The sequence below is a fragment of the Ictalurus punctatus genome, chromosome 7 (assembly GCF_001660625.3).
Source record: "Ictalurus punctatus breed USDA103 chromosome 7, Coco_2.0, whole genome shotgun sequence".
In the NCBI taxonomy this organism is placed as follows: domain Eukaryota; kingdom Metazoa; phylum Chordata; class Actinopteri; order Siluriformes; family Ictaluridae; genus Ictalurus; species Ictalurus punctatus.
In genome coordinates this window covers 17,409,598-17,432,546 of record NC_030422.2, presented here as the reverse complement: position 1 = coordinate 17,432,546, position 22,949 = coordinate 17,409,598, and the positions used below count along the sequence as shown (strand labels likewise).

General features: G+C 38.8%; 1 protein-coding gene across 13 annotated transcripts in view; it reads right to left on the bottom strand.

Moving 5' to 3' along the window:
• Nucleotides 1-22,949, bottom strand: part of dysf (dysferlin, limb girdle muscular dystrophy 2B (autosomal recessive)) — a 90,990-nt gene that overhangs the window by 39,572 nt on the left and 28,469 nt on the right. For all 13 annotated transcript variants that reach the window (XM_053681337.1, XM_053681343.1, XM_053681345.1 and 10 more), the window contains 19 exons: nucleotides 22,400-22,595; nucleotides 21,128-21,274; nucleotides 20,888-21,019; nucleotides 20,180-20,346; nucleotides 18,544-18,658; nucleotides 18,266-18,371; nucleotides 17,922-18,064; nucleotides 16,868-17,041; nucleotides 14,204-14,288; nucleotides 14,043-14,120; nucleotides 8,402-8,583; nucleotides 7,877-8,017; nucleotides 5,707-5,736; nucleotides 3,957-3,992; nucleotides 3,795-3,836; nucleotides 2,422-2,523; nucleotides 2,141-2,302; nucleotides 1,062-1,227; nucleotides 898-971 (listed from right to left, as the gene is read on the bottom strand). In XM_053681337.1, coding sequence (XP_053537312.1) covers nucleotides 898-971; nucleotides 1,062-1,227; nucleotides 2,141-2,302; nucleotides 2,422-2,523; nucleotides 3,795-3,836; nucleotides 3,957-3,992; nucleotides 5,707-5,736; nucleotides 7,877-8,017; nucleotides 8,402-8,583; nucleotides 14,043-14,120; nucleotides 14,204-14,288; nucleotides 16,868-17,041; nucleotides 17,922-18,064; nucleotides 18,266-18,371; nucleotides 18,544-18,658; nucleotides 20,180-20,346; nucleotides 20,888-21,019; nucleotides 21,128-21,274; nucleotides 22,400-22,595 — 2,278 coding nt within the window. The remainder of the gene's footprint in view (nucleotides 1-897; nucleotides 972-1,061; nucleotides 1,228-2,140; nucleotides 2,303-2,421; nucleotides 2,524-3,794; nucleotides 3,837-3,956; nucleotides 3,993-5,706; nucleotides 5,737-7,876; nucleotides 8,018-8,401; nucleotides 8,584-14,042; nucleotides 14,121-14,203; nucleotides 14,289-16,867; nucleotides 17,042-17,921; nucleotides 18,065-18,265; nucleotides 18,372-18,543; nucleotides 18,659-20,179; nucleotides 20,347-20,887; nucleotides 21,020-21,127; nucleotides 21,275-22,399; nucleotides 22,596-22,949) is intronic.

Sequence of the window (22,949 nt, the reverse complement as noted above, 5' to 3'; positions counted from 1 at the left end):
GTACATTTCCTCAGTTCCTCATGTTCTATTGTGAATAACATATGGGTTTATGAGATTTGCAAATCATTGCATTCTGTTTTTATTTACATTTTACACAGCGTCCCAACTTTTTTGGAATTGGGGTTGTATGCTACATCATATTACAGTTAAAAAAAAAACCTTTTTGCAACCTTGAAGATATAAACAACAGGCAGCTCATTTTAATAATGGAAATGTCCCACCCAGAAACTCAACGTTAACATGTGCATTATGTGACTAATGTGCAGTATGCTCACGTAAATGTTGATGTTTTAAACTTTTAAACTTGCCAACTTAATTTGCCAGCTCTGAATACTTTCAATTTCTCTGTCATGCCAGGGCAAAGGACTGGCCAGTGATCAAAACATATTTATTTTTTAGGCAGGGTGCGGCCAATGTTAGCAATGAGGCATAGGTTCCATTGTTAAGAAATTACCCCTAGACTCTGTGTTTAAGGGTGTATTCTGTATATAACATCTCATAAGATCATACCTCACTAAGTGTCCAAAGGGAACCTCGAGAAACCCAAGCTGTGTGACCCCAGAACCACCAAATAGCAGCCAAAAGAATTATGCTCATAAAAAAAAAAAGACTTACGTAATCAAACAAGTCATATATGAGTCTGTCACACATTAAAAACCCTTAAGGTTAATGTTTCTTTTAGAACAACATTACACTGAATTAGCGATGATGACATTTTCAGCCATACGCCCAAGGGTCTCAAGCAATGGAACTTCCCATTTTTGATTGGTTTGGACATTCTGTACTCATTTGTGTTTTAGTGAGACCTGTTATTGAAGATGTTACTACTAATAGACAGAGATTTAAAAAAATAAAAATAAAAAAAATAAATAAAAAATAAAAAAATAAAAACTCTACCTGTCCAGGAATGAGAAGCTCCTTGTCATCAATGTCAATCAGTATGTCATCTCTTGGTGTGTGAGGAATGGTTTCTGTGAAGGAAAAATGAGTAAGGTCATTTTCATTACATTACGTTTGCTTTTTTGTATACATTAGAATTCAAATTTTCTCTCTGTTCTCACCCAGCTCCTCTTCTGTGAGCTCTTCATCCTGGTTCTCAGGCAAGCAGCGGTACTCCTCCAGAGAGCGGATGGTGCATTGTCCCACCACTGGCTTCCTGCCAAACTGCCGGTTGTCAATCACCTTGATCACTAGTGGAGGCATGTAGAGTTCCTCCCTGGGCAGCCGCTGGGTATGCAAAAGGTCATAGAATGTAACATGACAAGACATATGTCTAGTAATAGGTCCTTTGTAATCTTAATCTTTTTGCCACTTATCCAGCTGGATTCGTTAGTTCGGAAAACCTTCATAGGTAGATTGACGTGGAATAAAGGGTGGGGAAAAGGTCACTGAGCTTTTGACACAGAATAAAGAAAAAGATAAATGCCTCTGCCAGTCCTGACTGCGGTGTCTTTTGAGTACAGTATTGTTGTTTTCTCCATTTCACATGTGATTAGAGAGAGGCTCATCTCACTGCCACAACACTCTGTGCAACTAACCAAAGGAATGATGACATGGTGAGCGTCTGTCTCATGCTTGGCATAGAGCTGTCTCTAACTGACAGTGAACCGTCAACATTTCCAGCCAGCATTCATTCCACACAAAGCCTTTCACCGTAAGATGAGACTCCATGCACGCTCCAGACCGTTTAGAGTTAGGTAATTACAGGTTGGACTTGTTTGAAGCAGTGGATTGTTGCTGTGGCAGTCATTGCAGCAATGAGGTCCAAAAAACTATGCCAGCAGACTAAAACCCATGTCAAGGCTAATGATACTGCTTATCTATATTGCCAAAACTGCAAGTTTTAAGAAATGGACAAGCAAAAAAAAAAATCAAGAAATTAAGGTACTTTTTTTTTTTTTTTTGCTGTTTTTGTTTAGTCATCAGGGCTACAATATAGTTTGGTGAAAGTTAATACTTATTTATCAAATCTATCAAATCTTTATTAGTATCAAAAATGAATATGGTCTCACAACAACACCACTAAAATGTACCCAAGAGAGCTGGTTAGAAATTAAATACATTAACAGAACTACTGGATGTGACAGAATGATTCGTTAAATTGAGTTAATTGATTAATAAGATTAAGCCCAAAATGTACCACATCAATGAAGAGTGTGTTGACATCAAAGTTGGGATTCTTCTTCGTGTTGCGGATGACACAGGACTGCACTATACAACCTCCACACTCAACCTGCAAGTTGGGGGATGTCACACTGGCCAGCTGGAAGCTCTTCAGGTTACGCACCCCCCATGCCAAGATCTAAAATGTCATACACTGAAAGTCATATTATTTGTGATGGATGCTGGGCAATCTGCAGTTCAAATCCTTATTGATACACATGCTGGTCAGTTCTCCTGCATTGCCTGTATTGGACTAACCTCAATAGCAGTGCGCTCTAGAACAGGTTTGATACCGTGTGGCACCATGAAGACATTTGGCTCTCTCTGGGGAGGCGGGTATGGCAAATCTGAGTCTTCTGGCTACCAATCAGAACACAAAAACAGGGCTTAACACTGGATGGACCCATGTACAATATCTAGCACAACAGCACGCACTATACTGGAGTGATGCACTGAATTGTTAAATTTGTTCTGTGCACCTTAACATTGTGCCTTATTCATATGTGATCATATGTGGAACACTATAGCTGTGTGACTCACTTACAGTGCCTGAAACCACACCATGCATCGACATTTGGAGATGAGCGTCAAAAAACACATATGTTTTAGTTCCAGATTGCAGGGGAAATCAGTCAAACTCTGTTATGTTAAATATTAGCTGTGGTTAGCCAACATGCCAAAAAAATGAAACCCTGATTGTTAGCAGAATTGCATCGCTGCCTTTGGGAGCAATGTTAAATTCAATGTCACTGTTAAATACAATGGCATATTGTTTTAAAACGCTGCTATATTTCTCACATCTTTAATCGTACACCATGTAATGTTTGAGTGTCATTATTTTGAGGTACAAAAGGTTGCCCTTAAATTTCCCCAACCCATTAATAAGAAAAATGCTTTCCAACACCAGATACCAAATTCCTTCCAGAAACAGAATATAGGCTTTAGAAGTATGTTGTAAGCAAGTGTATATTAGATGATGCCCTATCTTAAAATTGTGGGAAATCACATTATTGTCTTGAAATTATCTGAATTGTGAACAAGTCAATGGTTTGTTTCAATGTTAAGCCAAGGGCAATAACAACAAAGTATAGCTTTTAGTAAAAGAAAAGACAAAAAGTGGAAGCTTCACAGATTATTGGTAAAAAATGATCCAGCACATTTCAATGGCACTGTTTTCTGAGAATACCGGTCTAATCAGTGTAAATCTACACATTTGTGTATATGATGTAAACATATAAGAGAAGAAATTTTAAAAATCTAGATATGTCTTGTGTGTTTTTCATGCCATGCTGACCTCCCAAACAGCATTTTAGACTAAGAGTACTCTTAGTCTCTAACTAGTGAACCAGTATGAAGTACTTATTGATGGAGACTTCAAAACACTTCTGTAAGTAAGCTTGAGAACAAGATTCAAGAAGATATATAGTTGGGATTAAAGCCATTTGCTGCATGGTCTATGTGGTAAATTCCCTTGTGCTGGAAGTTGTGACTTCAGTTCACCAACAAAGCTGGCTGTGTGTGTGTGTGTGTGTGTGTGTGTGTGTGTGTGTGTGTGTGTGTGTGTGTGTGTGTGTGTGTGTGTGTGTGTGTGTGTGGGTGTGTGGGTGGGTGGGTGGGTGTAAATACTTTACCCATTGCTGCAAACTTTCAGAGAAGGCTGCTGGAAACACAAGCTTGAAGACAAAGTAAAACAAGAAAAGGAACAGAAAATGAAAAATAAATGAAATAAAAATAATAAAAACAAGTAAGCCAGCTATTGGTCAGTTTCTATAATTGGGATCGGCATTGCTTACCTCATCCAAAATATGAGAATGTTGGACAAGGTCACCCTGGGAATGAAAAAAAAAAAAAAGTTGAAAATATAATTTCAAAACAAAACTGTAACATTTCATAACCGTGGTGAGAGAGACAGTTGCCCATGTGTGTGCATGGGTGTGTTTTATACAGGGCTGTTTCTTGCTAGAAGTGATATACTAAGTGGCTGTCCACCAGGGGGCCCACGATTTTTAAACTAGAGCTACAAAAATAAATAAATAAATAAAAATACACACTTTACTGTCACTTTACTGTCAAGCAAAAAGCTTTATATATCAGGCAGTCTCTGGGCCCCCCTTGTGGTGTGAAAATAATAGAAGTTACAATTTTCATAACTAACCCAAGTAACTAACATAAATAATATCAGAAGATCATGAAGAATCAGTGATCACATTTATCAGGAGTGGAAAAGCACAAAAGGAAAATAGCATAAGAGGAGAAACAAACCCAGAAAATGGGTCAGAAAATCAGGCTAATTAATTGGATTTAGTCAGTTCGGATTTAGTCAGTGGGCACTGTTGTTTCCACTTGTTGATAACAGAAATGGAAAAATTTGATCCTAATTAGCTACTTAGAAATAATAAGAAATGTCAAGTTAACGCAAGTTCAGTTGCTAGCTACTCACCAACTAAACAATTCAATAAGAATAAAGAAAAGCTTTTTAATTTTAATATATTTCCTTTTTTTATTTTAGTCATATATTTCACATTTAGAGATTTAATTCCTTATAAAGGTTTTGTTCATCTAGCTTTTATTTTATTATTAACCAGTTTTTCCCTCCTTCAAGATAATTCTGTTCATTCACATATATGAAATATTATGACTGGTGTGGGTTGGGGGATGCCTGGGTAAATTGTTACTTAAGGCGCCCAAGGTTCAGAAACAGCCATGTATTTATATCTTGGTGGGGACCAAATATCCTCACATGGATAGTCTTATTTGGCTGGTCCTTACACAGAACACTGCTTTTATTTATTTGTTTGTTGATTTTTTACAAAAATCTTTTATTTAAAAAAACTGAAAGTGCCAAATGGCTTTATTTTGGTTACTGAGGTTAATGTTAGAGGTGTAAGTACAGGCACAGCATTAATAATAATGTCAATGGAAGGTTCTAACAAGTATTGTAAGACAAATGTGTGGGTGGGTGTGGGTGTGTGGGTGTGTGGGTGTGTGTGTGTGGGTGTGGGTGTCTGTCTGTGTGTCTGTCTGTCTGTCTGTCTGTCTGTCTGTCTGTCTGTCTGTCTGTGTGTTTATATGCTTGCTTGGGTGGCCTGGCCTTTAAGTATGCATAGTAATTCAATTTCCCTCTGATTATGCCGATGTAACTGGTGCCAGGTGGGCATGTTGGGTGGAGCCTCTGGCACACTTAACAACACAATGGTATCTATAGTCATTCTCAAGGTATTCTGCATTACACAGACATGGTCCTTTGGCTGATCCAAGAGCAGAGGGGGGGGGGGGGGGGGGGAACCCACAAATCTATGACAGTCCGCTAAACACGTCCAGGATTGATACAAGGCCAGATAAATGGGTCCAGGTACAGTCGTGTTCTTACCACTTAGGAGCAGCCCTATTCAATTACTCTGTCATGCTTGCCTTGGAAAACAGTAAGAGCCTGTGTTGGAGAATAGACGTGAAATAAGGTGTGTGTGTGTGTGTGTGTGTGTGTGTGTGTGTGTGTGTGTGTGTGTGTGTGTACTTTATGAAACAAAATGAAAGACCACTAACCTCTTGACCAGGGATGTGATGAATTGCAGGCTGTGACAGATAGATAGGTAGATAGATAGATAGATAGATAGATAGATAGATAGATAGATAGATAGATAGATAGATAGATAGATAGATAGAAAGCATTAGTGGCAGACCACACATTTAAGTCTCAAATGAAAGCGATGACATCATGGGACATTATTAAATTAGCCTGTGGCCACTGGGAACGCAGCCTGTTCACATGTGAACAAGCACTCATCAAAAAGCACACAATGTTCTCCTGGGACCCAGGCGCCCTTCTTACACACACACACACACACACACACACACACACACACACACACACACACACACAAACAGATATACACACAATTCCTTAACGTGGACACAATGCAGTCTTTTTAGAGCACAACCGCAATGTAAAAAAAACAAGACCTCCCGTAAATGAGTTAAATGTTATTGTCCAGAACAATATTAAACACAAAACAATACACATCTGAACACGTGCCTGTACAGAATTTATAGTGCAAGTGTCTTGCCCACATTTGCTCCTTATTTATTTTAAATGCGAGTGAATTTGACCTTTGCCTTAAGAGCACATATACAACACCAGAGTTTGACCCATGCAGCCTACAGCTCTGACTTAATAATATTTCTTTGAATAACTTTAACTTTAACTTTGAACAAAAGCTTATATTTATTTAAAATCTCTCCTAATCTTTCATATGGCAGACATCTCTCTGCTTCGATTGTCTCCCTCCACTTCACAAACCAAAAGTCAAAATCAGCTTTCCAGATCAGTTTTTCATACAGCAGTTGAAAAAGAGCACATCCTATCTTATTTTTGCTTCTGGGGCAACCACATTTGTTAGCCAAATGTTCGAAATGTTGTCCAAATCTGATGCAATATTCACATCGGTCATCAAAAAATTTTGAACTTTTCAACTTCAGAGCAGGCAGTCATGCACGCTGGCCATGGTTTCTTGAAGGTTGAGCCCGCTTGCTACTCCATCCTTGTCACTATGTCTGCCCACACAGAGATTGCCGACTCCTATGTGAAAATCCCTTAGAATAGGAGCTTATTTCAAGAAGCGCCATTACATCTTCAGGCATTAAACTGTACTGTATTGCAGGTCACCAGTTTTAAACGCACTGCCGAGCAAAAACGATGCTACACAGATAACAAACTGAGGCTGTAAGATTTTTTAAACTAATTCACAGATTAACAGATTATTCAGCTGCCAAATTACAGGCCAAGATGGTAAAGTAGAAAGAATTCATAAGTTATTTCTGACCAGCTTACTTAAGAACACTATACATTATTTGGACTGAATAGATCATATGTTCTAAATCAATACAGATATAAATAGGCACACTTTTGACCTGATAAAGGGTTAAAAAAGATGCCAGAAAGGTTCACAGTCTGTTTGTGGTTGAGGTTAGAGGTGTGCGACAGTACGCAACAAAAAAAGTTGTGTGCGTGGGAGGTTTCATGCAGGCGTGAGCAAGTTGAAGTTCAAATAAAGACCATGTTAATTAACATGAATGTATGGTCGTCCTTGTTAACTGAAAACTAAATTCATTAGGAAGTATTACATATTGGTACACACGAATGGAATAACTGCACGAGCAGGATTAAAAACAGACCTAATCATATATCTCAAGCACATCTTCCGATACTGGACACACTCACACTATGGAATTCAATATGAATATAGATACAGCTATATAGAGATATTCGGAGCACTAAACAGATACATATACAGACATATATAATTGAGATAATTGAGTGCTCCACTGGGTCACCACATTTCAAAGACCTTTTTGACAGAAACTTTGCTTCTTACAATTCCATTCAAACCCCATTTCTAATGAATAACACAAAGTACATTTTCTAGTAATACACATAGTTTGAGTGATTCTTACTTTATAGCAAATGTATACAGTGGACTGGTTAGTGTTACTGTGATTAGCAGGAGAGAGCGAATGCCATCCCTCCCACCCAGAAAGTACATCCAATTTTGCTCACTTGTCCGTATCATTGTAGACATCCAAACTCACAATAGCACAAACAGTTTTCTGTTGTGCTACTTGGGAGTTAAGCTTGTGACACTTTTTTGATGCCACATTTTGGTCTAGGACACAATAGATTGAGAAATAAACAAATGATAATAACGGCAGCCGTTACCTTATCTCTACGAATCAGCTCAAATGCAGCAAGTAGTTCACCAGCTGCTTTGCCACCTTTCAGGATGGGATACCACGCCAGAAGAGGAGAGGAGGCCACAGAAGGCTGGCATATACTGCGTCCCATAAACTCATCTGCCCCCTGTCGGAGAAGTCAAAGGACAAAAGCCATTCTGTTATATTATCTGATTCAGAACTATATTACGTATCCCATAAGATTAGTCTTCAGCCAGTAACTACGGTAAAATCGATATCAACACCATTCTCACACCACCAAACACCTGATACTGGTAGAACTACATAGTGTACAGTGGAAAACCAGTGTAGCACCTGTTAATCCATGAGGTGTTGATAGTGATCTGATAAAAATATCATTAACATTTTAAATTCTAGCCAGAACTGTGAAATAACCACCTAACCCATACTTTGCTTTTTGACGCACCGACATGCATGAACACATTTACAGACATATAAGCATATGTCCATGTAAATGGTCACACACACTAATCTGCACACTGAAACTCACATAAGTGTCTTGATCGTAGAGCTCCACCACAATGTTTGGCGGGCTTTTCTCTGTCACTTTGGGATCTCCGAATATCTCCACCTCATAGAAGATAAGAGTCTGATCCCAGGTGGGGTTAAGCGTGTTCCTTATGGTCACTGTCTTCTGGCTCTGGTGCAGGAATGATACAATGGCATAGGGATCTGCCAAGAAATGTCCAAATTCAGCATCAAATAGAACAGATTTGATTGAACAATTTAGTTAAAGAAACTGTGCTGTATAGCGACATATAGTGAAGTATTTCCTCAAATCCTGGAGAGGTAAACATTAAAACATATGATCTTTAAAACAGAGTATAGCAAATCAGATTAAACTGTCAAATTATAGTGTAAGATCATTCCGGCAGTAAATTCCATTACATTGTAATAACATCCAATGGATTCCTTTGTAATTTAATAATGGTGATTTTGTTATGTGCCGCAGTGATAGACAAATAAAATGGAAAGAAACAGTTGCCAGTGTTAGGATGTGCAACCGCAAAAACTAGCAGAGGTCTGGTTGTCATTAAAACTGAGGCAGTGATTTAGTAGTTAATGAAAGTCTTTCTTTCAAGGCCTCCAATGCATCACTGAACGTAATAAACTGTGGTGTTTCTGTCTTTGATAATATAATAAGGGCGATGAAGACAGGAATACAGTGCCAACTGAACTAGTGAAAATAGCCAAATACCCAGAGTTGCAAGGAAACTGTTTGAACTTTGGTCATCCAAATGTAATGTCTATACAAGCGTGTGTGTGTGTGTGTGTGTGTGTGTGTGTGTGTGTGTGTGTGCGTGTGTGTGCGTGTTTGTATGTAAGAATCAAGAGTTAAATTTATATATTCTGAAGTGAGCCAAAATGAAAATGAATGACATAAACTGCTTAGGAATGCCTGAAATTGAAGAGACAGTCTCAGTTTATTATTACAGTCCACGTAAACCGTCCTCAATGGGATAGTTTCACTAGGGAGGGGAAAACGGACCTGCTTTTTCCCAGCTCCAATTAACACATACACACAAACTTATACCCCTTCCCACAAAACATTCTGGCTCAAATACATAGAGGCATAAGTAAGCCAAGTGTGCACCATCACCCAGGAGTCAATGAGAAATAAATACAGGCGAGGGCTAATCGGGTTGCACAGAGTAAATAAATACTCCTCCTGAGGGGATTGTGGGACTGGACAACGGCGCAGCAATGGCCGCCCACATGTATGACTCAACCATGTGAGACTCTAAAGAGTACTGCCATACAGTCAGACAACAGAGGAGGCACTGCCAGTTTGCATTGTTTGCAATCTGTCAACATTATAGTGTTGGCTTGTTCAAGTGCAGTGTATCATTTTTATATTCTTAAAAATGTATCAGGGTGCCTGGGAAAAAACTGTAGCCACAGGCAGGTCATAAATAAATGCATTTTGCAGCCAACCACAAGACAGCATGTTGAATATTGGGTGGAATCACACATAGTTGGCACATTTTTATGCCATTATCGAGACTTTACCAAATATTTAAGAGCAGATATTGTTCTTCAGTATTGTATTTGAGAGGCAGAGGCAGTGGGTTCTAATTAAGTGATTATATGAATTTATTTCTTTTCCAATTTCATTTCCATTTACAATTTTCATGGTCAGATTCCAAAGCAGGGGTCCAAACTCTAGCAGATATGGTCATTACAAGCAAATCCATACACTCATAGAAAATCACATTAATTTAACAAACTAAAAGGTTCTTTGGTTGGGGGAGCCCCTAAAGATTCCACACAATATCCTACAACAATGGGTTTCCCCTTTCAGAAAAAAATAAATAAATAATTGAAAGCTTTGTAAATGAACTTGTAAATTTTGTTGGCAGCATCTCTCAGAAAAACTAATTATCATGATTTTTTGTACATTGTGTGTATCATGAAAAAGATATATTTCCCTTGTACCACAGCATTGTTGCATTGTCAAATTTGATTGGTCAGAAGATGTTGATTAATTCTCTTTAATAACAGATGCTGACAATAATGTCGACTTTAATTGAATGCATTCGCTTTAATATATTACTGTTTCTATAGTAACAGCTCAAATACAGAGACTTGTATGGTGAATAATCTACATAATCTAAGGCTAATAAAAAACAGCATGTTAACTAACAAAGAAAACTGGACAAGTTTTGATATGGTGAAGCTTTCTGAAATTAGACATTCATAAAGACTAACATGGAATGAGTCCTTGGTGTCAGAGCTTTGTAATGGTCAGCAGGTTTTCTGTTATGGGGGAGTATTCAGGACAGAAGACTTTGCACTTTATTGTTTCTCTGTAACATGACAGGTTGTATATTTTGTCTTATTAATTACAAGTGAGAGAAAGGCAAAAAAGAGAGACTTTTGATGGAATGACTGTTTATAGCTACTGTAATATAAGTGATAACGGGAACTGACTATAAACAGTTGTATGAAGCATGCAGTTTTGTTCATTAATTAATTAAACATTTCAATTGTGAGCAAAATGCTGTGGTATAAGAGGAATAAAACTCTCTGGAATAAAAATCCACTTTGGGATAGTAACACCTGCTAGTCAAGGAGTATTTTCCAGCACACCCTGTCGTGTTTTATGCCTTACATATCGCCAATCCCTATTTTGAAATTTTATTTATTTATTTATTTTTTTATTTTTTTTTTTGGGGGGGGGGTTAATCTTGCAGCAGAATGCAAATTTAATGTTCCGGTGAATTTTCAGTGCAGTGATGTTTGGCTATGTGGCATGGTGGCACAGCATGTAGCATTGCTACCTTGCAACTCCAGGATCCCTGGGTCAATCCTGAGATCAGGTCACTGTCTATGCAGAGTTTCTGTGCATGTTTCTGCATGGGTTTCCTCCACCTTCTCCTGTTGCCTCCCATGTCCCAAAATATAACTGTAGGTGGACTGATAAATTACCTTTGAATGTGTGAATGTGTGTGTACAATGCTCTGCGAGGGTCCGGCATCCCGTCTAGGGTGTATTTCCGCATCATGCTCAGTGATCCTGGGAAAGTCTGTGGGTCCACCATGACCCTACCAAGGATAAAGTGGCTACTGAAAGTGAGTGAGTGTTATTTGGGACATGGTCTGTCTACCCAGTGGCTTTAGTCTTTCTGCAATGTGGTGACGGTAATAGAAGATGAAACTGTGGATGCAGTTCAATTTTCAATTTTTTGCTCCTTATAAATCTTGTTGCACATCATTTTATTTTATTCAGCTCCAACTCATTCACCCAGGACAAGTAGTTCCAATCCTGCACTGATTTATACCATTTCTCTAGACTTCTGAAAAAGAACTGTGAGTCCGGCAAAGTCTGGTTGACCCTAAAATTTCCTGAAGATTTGTAGTCATTGTGCCATGCCTAGTGATTTATACTGGCTTCATATTTTTGAAAAGATTAGCTTTTTTTTATCGGGTCAAGCACAGGACCTGTATAGCTCAGTTTCCATTATCTCATCAAAAACTAAGGGGAAAATCATACATGCAATAGCCACACTTCTCCTTTGCACCCAGTTTTCTCTGTTTTTAGCGTCAGTGTTTTTTTTTCCAGTTACAGGAAATTCATGCTGGACATCTGTAGTGGGCGATAACCACAGAGCATGCAGAGTGATGACAGTGCTTTAATGATACAGCACACCTGATGTCTTTTGGGTCAACCAAAAGAATGTCCTGTGGCAAATATCTGCCTAACAATACTTTAAGGGTTAATCACATCAGTTTATTTGATGTGGGTCTGCTGTAGCCTTTTTTCAGTTTTTCATGTTTTCATGATTGGAGTCAAGATATCTGCATGTGTATTACCTATAATTTTATTAGACTTATTATTAGACTACAATATAACAACAGGGTCAGCCTTATCATACCAATTATTTTTATAACCAATTTTTCCTGCCTTGACTTTCCTGACAATGTGCAAAAAAAAAAAAAAAAAAAACTTATTAGAAATGGCGCACTGTTTGCTCTGATTGGGACAGACCATTCATTCATGAGCAGAATTTATCAATCTATTAGCAATTACACTGTTCTTTAATGGTAAAATCAGGATAAAAAATATCAGGATGTCTTTTCCTACATCACTGGTCTCATAGAACCAATAGTTTAAAATAAATTTAAAAAAAAAATTTTAACAATAAAAAATATATGAAAGTGCCTTTAGTAGATAAGAAGCCATTGTTCATTAGGCAGACTAAATGATGATAGTGATACAGTAGCCCTGAAGGCTTTCCCACAACATCTGGAGCCACATTCATGCATCACAGACCAGAAATTTCCACCTGATAAGCGTGGTTAGAGTGTTTATATCAACATCGGTATCTAGTGAGCTAACCACACTCATAATGCCAAATCCCCCTTCACCAAAGCACAAATCTACATCATAGTAGGATGGTAATCCTGATGTCTGTGCACATGTACTTGCACACAAGCCAAGACACACACACTTCACTTAACTTGCTTTGGTTTTCGTTTCCAAGGATACAAGGTATGAGAAGCCAAACCACCATCCTTAGCTATCTTCATTAAACCATAACTACATGACCTCATAGAATCTTGCATGCACCTAATGAACAACAAATTTTTAAATATTTCCTTATAGGCCCTTTTAACTTTATTAAGTTAACTTGCTGTCACTCTTTGGATTCATATTAATGGTTATAGCCCATTAATGAGTCTAATATTTGCACTGATTCAATTTCTGTTCATCTCAAACTGAAGCAGAAGAATATGTCTCCTATTAAGCAATACAGTTCAAATGTATCGACTTCCAAATGTAGCTAGATAGAAAACAAAAAGACTATTCAAGAGCAACATTTGTTTTACTACTACACTGTCTTCTGTTGTGTCCACAGCAGTAAATCTGCTGTGTTTCTCTACACTCAGGGCTAAGCTCTACCAAAACTGCTTTATCCCAGTCTTTGCCAAGCACCATATTTTACCCTCTCTGGCATAAACTTAGCCATGGGTGCGCTAACATTAAGTCTCACAAGACTTCACTTTTATGATTTTGTTATTTATAAAAAAAATTTAAAAAAAACCTTCTATTATACTGAGCTATGCTGGCCTATTTTTTTCACACAGCAGATACATAAAAACGTTATTCTGCCTCTATTACCACTTTCAATGTGCATCATATTAGGCTTACCATTAGACCCCAATCTATGATGCAGTATGAGCATGCTTGGTGCATTTACATGGCATCACAATCCAGCACAAAGCTGATGTGGTACAACAGTAAGAGCCTAAGGTCAGATTTTGCTGATGTCTGGTGCGTGCCTCAGAATCAGACTAACAGTGCAACAGTGGCTCACATTAAGAAAGTACTATTAGGACACCCAGGAGACTGCAGAAATAATGAAGGGCTCCAGGGTTAAAAGGTCAGAGCCAGGGTGCGGCACAGCTTACACACGTGGCATTTTGACAAACAAATACAGATGCTTATAATAAATGGCAGATTTGCACAAGAACAGCTCCTGCAAAACACATCTGCACTTGGCTCCCGCAAAGCACATCTGCTTCAAAACTAAAAAGCACTTTCTTAACACTAAAGATCAATGTTAGAGAATACCAAGTTTTAAAGTCATTCTTCGTGCATAACTGACATGACATATGATTCTGACCCACCTGAGAAACTGTCTTTATCCATAGCCAGCAGGTCTCTAGCCTGATACAGATAGCAGCGCAAATGGTAACGTGTTCCACCTGAAACACAATGCAGGATTCAGTGCCTCAGTGTATGTTGTGTTTTAATACTTAAGGATTCTTTAGAAATTCTGACTACTTACTATCAAAGAAGCATGAAATGGTGGGACGATTGACACCAAAGGCTGTAACAGACTTGTCATCATTTTTGTCATCAGTCACATTGCCCTGTTGGTGGACAGAAAAAGAAACATTAGAATGAAACGCTGAACCAATTAAGCAGTAATATGTTCCCTGAATGTAAACAAGACTTGCATATTTTGGCTGTTGAGCAAGACAAAGAATTATTATGCTGGATCAGATATCTAACAATTCCAACCAAGAGTGTAATGGAGAATGTGTTAATGATCTGTATACCGCCAGTTAGTAAGAGGGCAACTCCATCTGCACCACAAACCACTGGCACTAAACTACTGTACGTCACCACCTCGTGGTGCTGGAATTTCAAATGAAGTAGCCAAAAAAAAAAAATCATTAAAAAAGAAACATCTAATTGTGTGTCTTGTTTAAAGGGAAAGTGCTGTGTCATCTGAGGTTCTACCGACTTGCGTGACTTATTGCCTTATTTGTGGAAAAAAAATATGTTGTTCCTTAAAACAAGGCTCAGAGTTTAAACCAGTCACGGCTAAAATAGGATATGACAAATAAAATACACAAAATACAGCAAACCAAATTGTATTGAAACCAGTTCAGTGCTGGAATCCACCAAATTCATCTGCGGAATTGGCTCGTATATCATAGCATCATTCCAGTGGTCACAGAAACAGTTCAGTGTCATGTGCCATCCGTGGCTTTGAGACCATGGAATAGTAACAGATCTCATATGCTAAATATGCCTATACTATAGAAGAATTTATATGCAACATGAGTGGTACTGCTACATACACGGAGAGATGACTAAACTAGGTGAAATGCAACCATACAATAAAGGAAACAAGGCAGTGCCACAGTGAGGAACCAGCTCACCCAGCTCTAAACCACTGCTTAACCACTAGCGTGTGCCCAGCATCAGCTCATGCCAATCCAACAGAGTTTGCTTGTTGGCTTCAGAAAGAAGTGTGTAGAGACAGTAGAGTATTGAAGCTAAAGAGTTCCGCCATGTTAATCATCATTTAGAAAACTCCAGTCTAAAAAAACCTACATCACAGAATTTTTTAACCTTGTAAACTTTCAGAACTGTTCAGTCAAGACTTTCATTCCTTATTCTCATAAATGCACATCTCACCTATGAGTCTAACTCCTAAAGATTAAGGACTTACTGGATATCTGAACTGTGTATAAAGTTTTATAAAATGGTTTATGACTTTGAACATTTCTTTTACAGTACCCAAAATACACTGAGTTATTTAGGGACCCACATGCTGTATTCATACTCACTGGACATTTTATCAGGTAAACCCACCAAGTAGGTCACACTGTAGGTGTACAGTTAACAACTTTAATCCATCTGTTGCAATTTGTCAGCCTTCCTCTACTCTGTCCATCAAACTATACCTATAGATATAGCTAATAAAGTGCACAATAAGTAGAATAAGCTGGGAACTCAGTGTATCTTATTTCAAATACTACAAACAATGTTGGCAACGTACAGTACATACCTTCCTCATGTTCACAATTCTGCTGATTTCATGAGTGAGTACAAATGATAGATGGAAATGTAGCAGGGACTAAATTAATATTTTCTATTTAATATTACAAATACAACCTCTTTTTTCTCCCACTTTTTTTTCATTTCACCTTATTACTCTCAGAGCCAGAACATCACTCCTAAATGATTTTTTATGAGTAAAGAAAGTAATCCAAGTACAAGAATTTTCACGTATTGCTCCGTCTTGGAATGTTTCATTTGGAAAAATATTTTTCCAATTTTAGTTGGAATTTTAAAAAGATAATTTGAAGCCCATAAACCATAAATGGCTATGATCATCGCTTGGGTGGGCATTGAACCTGAAACCAGACTCTAAATGTAATTATTAGTGCCCACTGTATAGAGAGATTGTGAGTTCAGAAACTGCCAGGGGATCCCCGACCCACAGCTGGTAGCATTAACAGGGCCTTTGAATAACCGACCCGACTCCATCCAGAGCGATGTAAAACTCGGATCCAGCCAAGCCCACATCACAGCCCACGCGAGAGCAGCCTGGAATGGATGTGACACAACAGACCCAGCAGACTGGGAGCCTGAGAAACGAGTGAACATACTGTACTATACACACACATTTTCCGTTGCACACACACACATACAGATCTGTCTTTATTTTCTGGTAATTAGTCTCCCATGGTGCCATTATTTCACCATGCTGATTCTTCACTGGTTGCCCAGTCACTCTCAGCACCTCAGGCCCATCCAAGCCCAAAGCCATTTATGCCCATTTTTGTTCTCTATTTCTCCAAATCAAGCTTCACCCTTAATGTATGTAAAGAACTGAGTATGTTATATTATGTTATATTCTTGCTGCTGATGTCTCAGATCAGTGTTTCCTGTGTTTCCTTCCTCCCTCTCTCTCTCTCTCTCTCTCTCTCTCTCTCTCTCTCTCTCTCTCTCTCTCTCTCACACACACACACACACACACACACACACACACACTTTCATTCCATTCTTGCTATTGTCAGGCCTTCTCAAAATTTCACACCTTTACTCTCGCATTTTTTTTCTTTTCTTTTTTTTTGTCTTTCAATTACTCCTGGTCAGTTTGGTTTTGTCCAATTTACAGCTCTGTAAATTGCAATTTATTCACTCTCATTACCAGTGAGCACTCCAGGGCAAAGATGGCCGCCGGTCCAGTCTTCTCCAGAGGTTCCATGCGGCAACGCCAGCGGCGACGGCGGAACAAATCCGTCTTCTTTTGCTTAAGGTGGAACTTCCAGCCAAAGAGAGAGGCATACTCCCAACCCTCCCGCTCAGACTCATCTGGACGCTGCTGTTGGAGGTCACACACAGACACACACACACACACACACACACACACACACATATTGAGGCGCTTTAATTCAACAACTCTGGGATTAAACAGATTCTTCAGATCTGCGCTCTCAGAGCACCACCATGAGGAGAGCATAGGAAATGTAAGGAATGAAGGCTATGTTCTTCAGTTCTCTCTCTCTCTCTCACTCAATCTTTCTCGCTCACTCAGCCTGACTCATCCTGAAGTGGTTTCCAGTGTATCTCTTTATCCCTCTGCTTCTTTGTCTCATCTATCATCGAAAACCGTGAGATAATCTCAACAATACATCATTGTTAATAAAACATGTGTGCTTTAGCTATTATGTCTAGGGTTTTCAGGATACACACACAGATTTTCAAAAACAGAATCTCTTTCTCTGTCCTTCACATGCACATGCACACACACACACACACACACATGCACACACTCTTCCACAGATGATTAACATTAGGCATATTTGTGGTAAGACGCTAAATTTGGATGAGCTGCAGATTTCTTGCCAAGGCAGAATAAGACTCATAGATTAGAGACCTGGGATCGATTTCAGATTAGTGTCAGATGGTGTGATTGATTAGGTGTCCTCTCAACCTCCATCTACAACCCAGCAGAACTCCACTTTCATCTGCCAAATACTCTACAGAACTCCACTCACCATCCCACCACACTGACATTTCCCAGAATCCCCCTGAACTCAGTGGGTATGTAGCATCAAACCGAGAGTAAAGAGCAGTGTTGAAGTGGATATTTTTTTATCTAGTTTCCAATAAAAGAGTGAGGAAAAGTTTGAATTTTATTGCACTGATGAAAACCATATGACTTGGATTTAACTAATAATGGTGAGATAGCAGTGTGGTACCTTTCTGAGTGCTTCCATTTTCTGCAGGTCTCGGCGGCGAAGACGGATCCAGCGACGCCGGCGATTGGTGTGGTACATTTTCTCAGCTGGAACCCAGGACTTAGGCCGACGGTCAGGAGGAATGGGAATGCCATACTCCCACCCTGAGGATAACGGTATTAAGAAAGAATTTTGGTTGTCTTTTAGATAATAAAATATTCTTTAAAACAAATGAGTAAATTAGCATGTGCTTATGTCCTTAATATCCATTCTTTAATGCAATTTCAATAGCAAAAGTACAATCTACTCATAAATTATAATGGTTTATCATAGACAATGGTAAAACACCATTATAGTTTCTATACCCTGATCATCTACAGCGCGTTTTAGATCTTTACTCCATTCCTCGTCTTCCCAAATCCAACCTGGAGGACACTCAATATCATCTTTAGGCACTGCTTTCTCTCCGTTCTGTTCTCCCGGTGAACAAATGCAAAACAGCATCTCAGTCTTTACTGTTTGAAGGGCTACTTTAGGACAAGATTACTTATTTAATTTCAGTTTGGAAAACCAAATAGTGGACATCAATAAACTTTATATGGAGACAAATCCTGTTCAACTATATAAAGTTTTATATGCTCACCACATCTGTGTAACCTTCTGGCATGCCGATCCATTGTCCTCCCGGCAGCCGCATCTGATTCTCAAACACTTCCTCCATAAAAGTCATGTGTCCAGCATCCACATCATATAGCAGGCTGGGCAACATAAAAATATGGAGAAAAACAACATCTGGTCAATAAAGCTTAATTAGGATTCACTGGATTATGCAATTAAGGACATACTCAGTATCAGCTTATATACAGTGTCCTCCACTAATATTGGCACCGTTGGTAAATATGAGCAAAGAAGGGTGTGAAAAAATGTCTTTATTGTTTAACCTTTTGATCTTTTCTTTTAAAAATTCATTAAAATAGTCTGCTCTCATGGATATCAAACAATTGCAAACACAACACAGGTTTATTAAAAAAAACTTTATTAAAAATAGCTGTTCAACAATTATTGGCACCCTTTTAGTCAATACTTTGTGCTACCTCCTTTGCCAAGGTAACAGCTCTGGGTCTTCTCCTATAATGCCTGATGAGGTTGAAGAATACATGCCAAGGGATCTGAGACCATTCCTCCATACAGAATCTCTCCAGATCCTTCATATTTCATGAGTCCATGCTGGTGGACTCTCCTCCTCAACACACCCCACAGGTTTTCTATGGGTTTCTAGTCAGTGGACTGGGATGGCCATGGCAGGACCTTGATTTTGTGGTCAGTAAACCATTTTTGTGTTGATTTTGATGTATGTTTTGGATCATTTTCAGATCAGCTTTCTGGCAGAGGCAATCATTTAACATCTATTGATATTTGATATAGTCCATGATGCCATGTATCCTAACATAATGTCCAGGTCCTCTAGCAGAAAAAGAGCCACCACCATATTTAACTGTGGGCATGAGGTACTTTTCCATATGGCTACCTTTCTGTGTAAGCCAAAACCACCTCTGGTGTTTATTGCCAAAAAGCTTTATTTTGGTTTCATCTGACCATAGAACTCAATCCCATTTGAAGTTCCAGTAGTGTCTGGCAAACTGAAGACGTTTGAGTTTGTTATTGGATGAGAGGAGAGGCTTTTTTCTTAAAACCCTTCCAAACAACTTTTAGTGATGTAGGTGACTTCGGATTGTAGTTTTGGAGACTTTCTGACCCCAAGACGCAACCAACTTCTGCAATTCTCCAGCTGTGATCCTTGGAGATTTTTTGGCCACTCGAACCATCCTCTTCACAATGCACTGAAACTAGACACACGTCCTCTTCCAGGTTTATTCATAACATTTCCAGTTGACTGGAACGTCTTAATTATTGCCCTGATGGTGGAAATGTGCATTTTTAGTGCTTGTGCTATTTTCTTATAGCCACTTCCCATTTTGTGATGCTCAACAACCTTTTGCCACACATCGCAGCTATGTTCCTTGGTCTTACCCATTGTTATGAATGACTGAGGTAATTTGGCCTATGTGTTACGTCATATTTATACCATTGTGAAACAGGAAGTCATCCAGGTGTAGATAAAAAAAAAAATTAATATATCAATGGGAATATACTTCAAATATATTCTTTTCATATGAATTCATAGGGGTGCCAATAATTGTTGTGCACCTATATTTAACAATGATATTGGTATTGTTACATATAGAGAGTAAGCCAGTAGAGTTTAGTCTGGAACTTACGTTTTCTCTGGGCTGATGTACCAGTCTCCAGCCCATGCCCAGCCTGCTGAGGGTTTAAAACTCTCCTTGGGCTGCTTCACCCTCCCGGTGATGTCACTGAACTTGGGGTAAGTGAGACCTGTTGTGCCCCAGTTTCCCACCAGAGCTAATTTAGTCTGGTTCTCATACTGCAGGAAACACAGTAGGAAGAAAATATGAAAAACACAACAAAACCAATGACAGTTTAGTAGAGTTACAAGTCACACACAACACTTAATTAAGAGATTTATCTGAATGAGTAGCGGGGCTGAGGTCTGATACAATGCCGTCATGGAAAATACAATATGTTAAGAGAAATCAGTTAAACTGCTGACATACAACCCATAAACAGCTAAATGCTAGCTACACTAACAGTGAAGAGGGAAGATTCCCTCTTTAATACTCCTTGATTATTCATTTCTCTGATTTATTTGGGTTCTGCATGTTTAAAATCCCTGAAACTCACAGCATTATTCGAGATGTTGATGTAATTTCCACTGAAACAGGATGTCAGGTCGGGACATATCAAGTGGCTCCTCCCCCTTTATAAATAGCCAATAGTGTTTAGCTTACCTCACAGCCTGGGCTAAGCCGTACTTGACAGTTGGTACTGTTACAGATTTTTATAATGTTGGGGACGGAACACTTCAGATTCTAGAGAGCATTTGATTGGACAGAAAATCTGCTTACTGTCTCTGCAAACACAGACAGTTTCCCCTCTGAAAACTGGTTGAAGTGCTTGACATCGGCAGCCAAACCAAACCACATCTTCACTCTGAGCTGTGCTGGCATCTTACAGTCCTCGCTCCCACCCTGAGGGTACTAAAACACATACTAGTAGAGTTAAAGAGCTTATAGTTAATATGAAGCATACAAATTTGACGAGTGCATTTCATATCACTTCCATTGCTTGCTCTGTAGCATACACACCTTCATGAAGATAGTTTGCAGCTGACCACAGTGTTTGCCGCAGTAACCCTGAGAGAAGAGCACCTTATGGGCTGGGATTCTGTGGTATGCCACTCTTTTGTCCCCCTGAAGCATCCAGATCACTATGTCTGGCAGACTGTTCTGGGGCTGGAAAAAAAGGTAAAATTATTATGAAAGAACAAAAGAAAGAAAGAAAGAAAGCATTAAAAGGAAACTTAAAAGCCATAACTAATCGATGAAACAGACAGTTTGGAGGTCATAGGTAATTTTTGGCACCCCCTTCTGTTCACATGAAAATATTACATTTTCAAATCACTGGAATTTTTTAAAGATAATTAGATTATTATTATTATTATTATTATTATTATTATTATTATTATTATTATTATTATTTTAAATAAAATGCTCAAATTGCTTACTGGTTTTAGCTATGATCAAGATTCTCAGTTGCATACAGTGGTTGTATAACATAGCTGATTGTCTCAACTCTCACCAGACTTTCACACTAGAACTGTGTACTGGGCGCTACACTGTCACTTACTGTGCCTGTTGTCCTGTTTTTAGTAGTTACTGTACTGTCTTGTGTTGTTTGCACACGTTTTCATGTGCACTTTATGTAGAAATGTGTAGGTCTTATTTAGTTCTGTGCCATCTCATGTGGTTAGTATGAGGTTTTATGTGGCACCATGGTCCTGGAGGAACGTTGTTTCGTTTCAGTGTATTGTACCAGCTGTATATGGTTGAAATGACAATAAAAGCCACTGGACTTGACTTGACTCAGCAGCATTAGCTGTTAATGTTAGTCAGCATACCACAAATTTTCAACTGGTAAACTAATCAAATAAAACAGCTATTTAAATAATAGCTATTTAAAGGTAACTGGGCTAGCAACATTAAAATAGTTTGGTTTTAATTCTGTTCTGGCTAAGCGAGAGACAGAATTGAATAAAATATCAATTCTGAATGACAGAAGAGAGCGAGCCGAAGAACAAAAAAAGAAAAAGACAGAGAGAGAGAGAAGACAAGAAAAAGAAATCTTCACATTTTAAACTCTAGCTGCTGAAACAGAAACACTGTGTACCCTGCTCTCTCTGGAATCTGACTTTCTGCTAACAAAGAATGGCAGAATAACAAAAGAGACAGAAACAAAGAGCAAAACAAAAGAAATGAGAAAAGGAGAAGGAAATAAAACATAAAAGGAGTAAATGTAAAACAGTCAGTATTGTTTTTGATTTTTGGACTCATGCTCAAGTCCCATCTGTGGATTCTCACCTCCTCAGTGAGTGAGTGCAGTCTCATGGCCCAGTCCTCAGCCTGCTCCAGCACTGTGCTCAGCTCTGTCTCCTGGCCATGTTTTAGTGCCAGAGCGGCCTGCTGGATCTGCTTTAGGTTTACCTTACGCAAACGACGCAGAGCTTTATCCAGAGGGGTCACGCATGGCCATCTATCCAGCTCAGGCAGCTCCTCGCTGAACCACACCAACATGGATATTAATCTCATGAATACTCACACAGCAACCCAGTAAAGAAATGTCCCAGTAAAAAAGTTCTCATCTACTGAAATACTGTGTTAAAGCATACACATAGTCATCTTTCAGTGACTTAGATATCTCAATTTTTACAAATAAAGTTCAAATTCATTCGTTCGTTTGTTCATTCATTCATCTTCAGTAACTGCTTTATCCTGGCCATGGTCCCGGTGGAGCTGGAGCCTATACTGGCAATTCTGGGCACAAAGCAGGAGAATTCAAGCCTATATAGAGTCAGCAGTCCATCGCATGTACACACACATCCACACTTTTGGGGAATTTAGCATAGCCGGT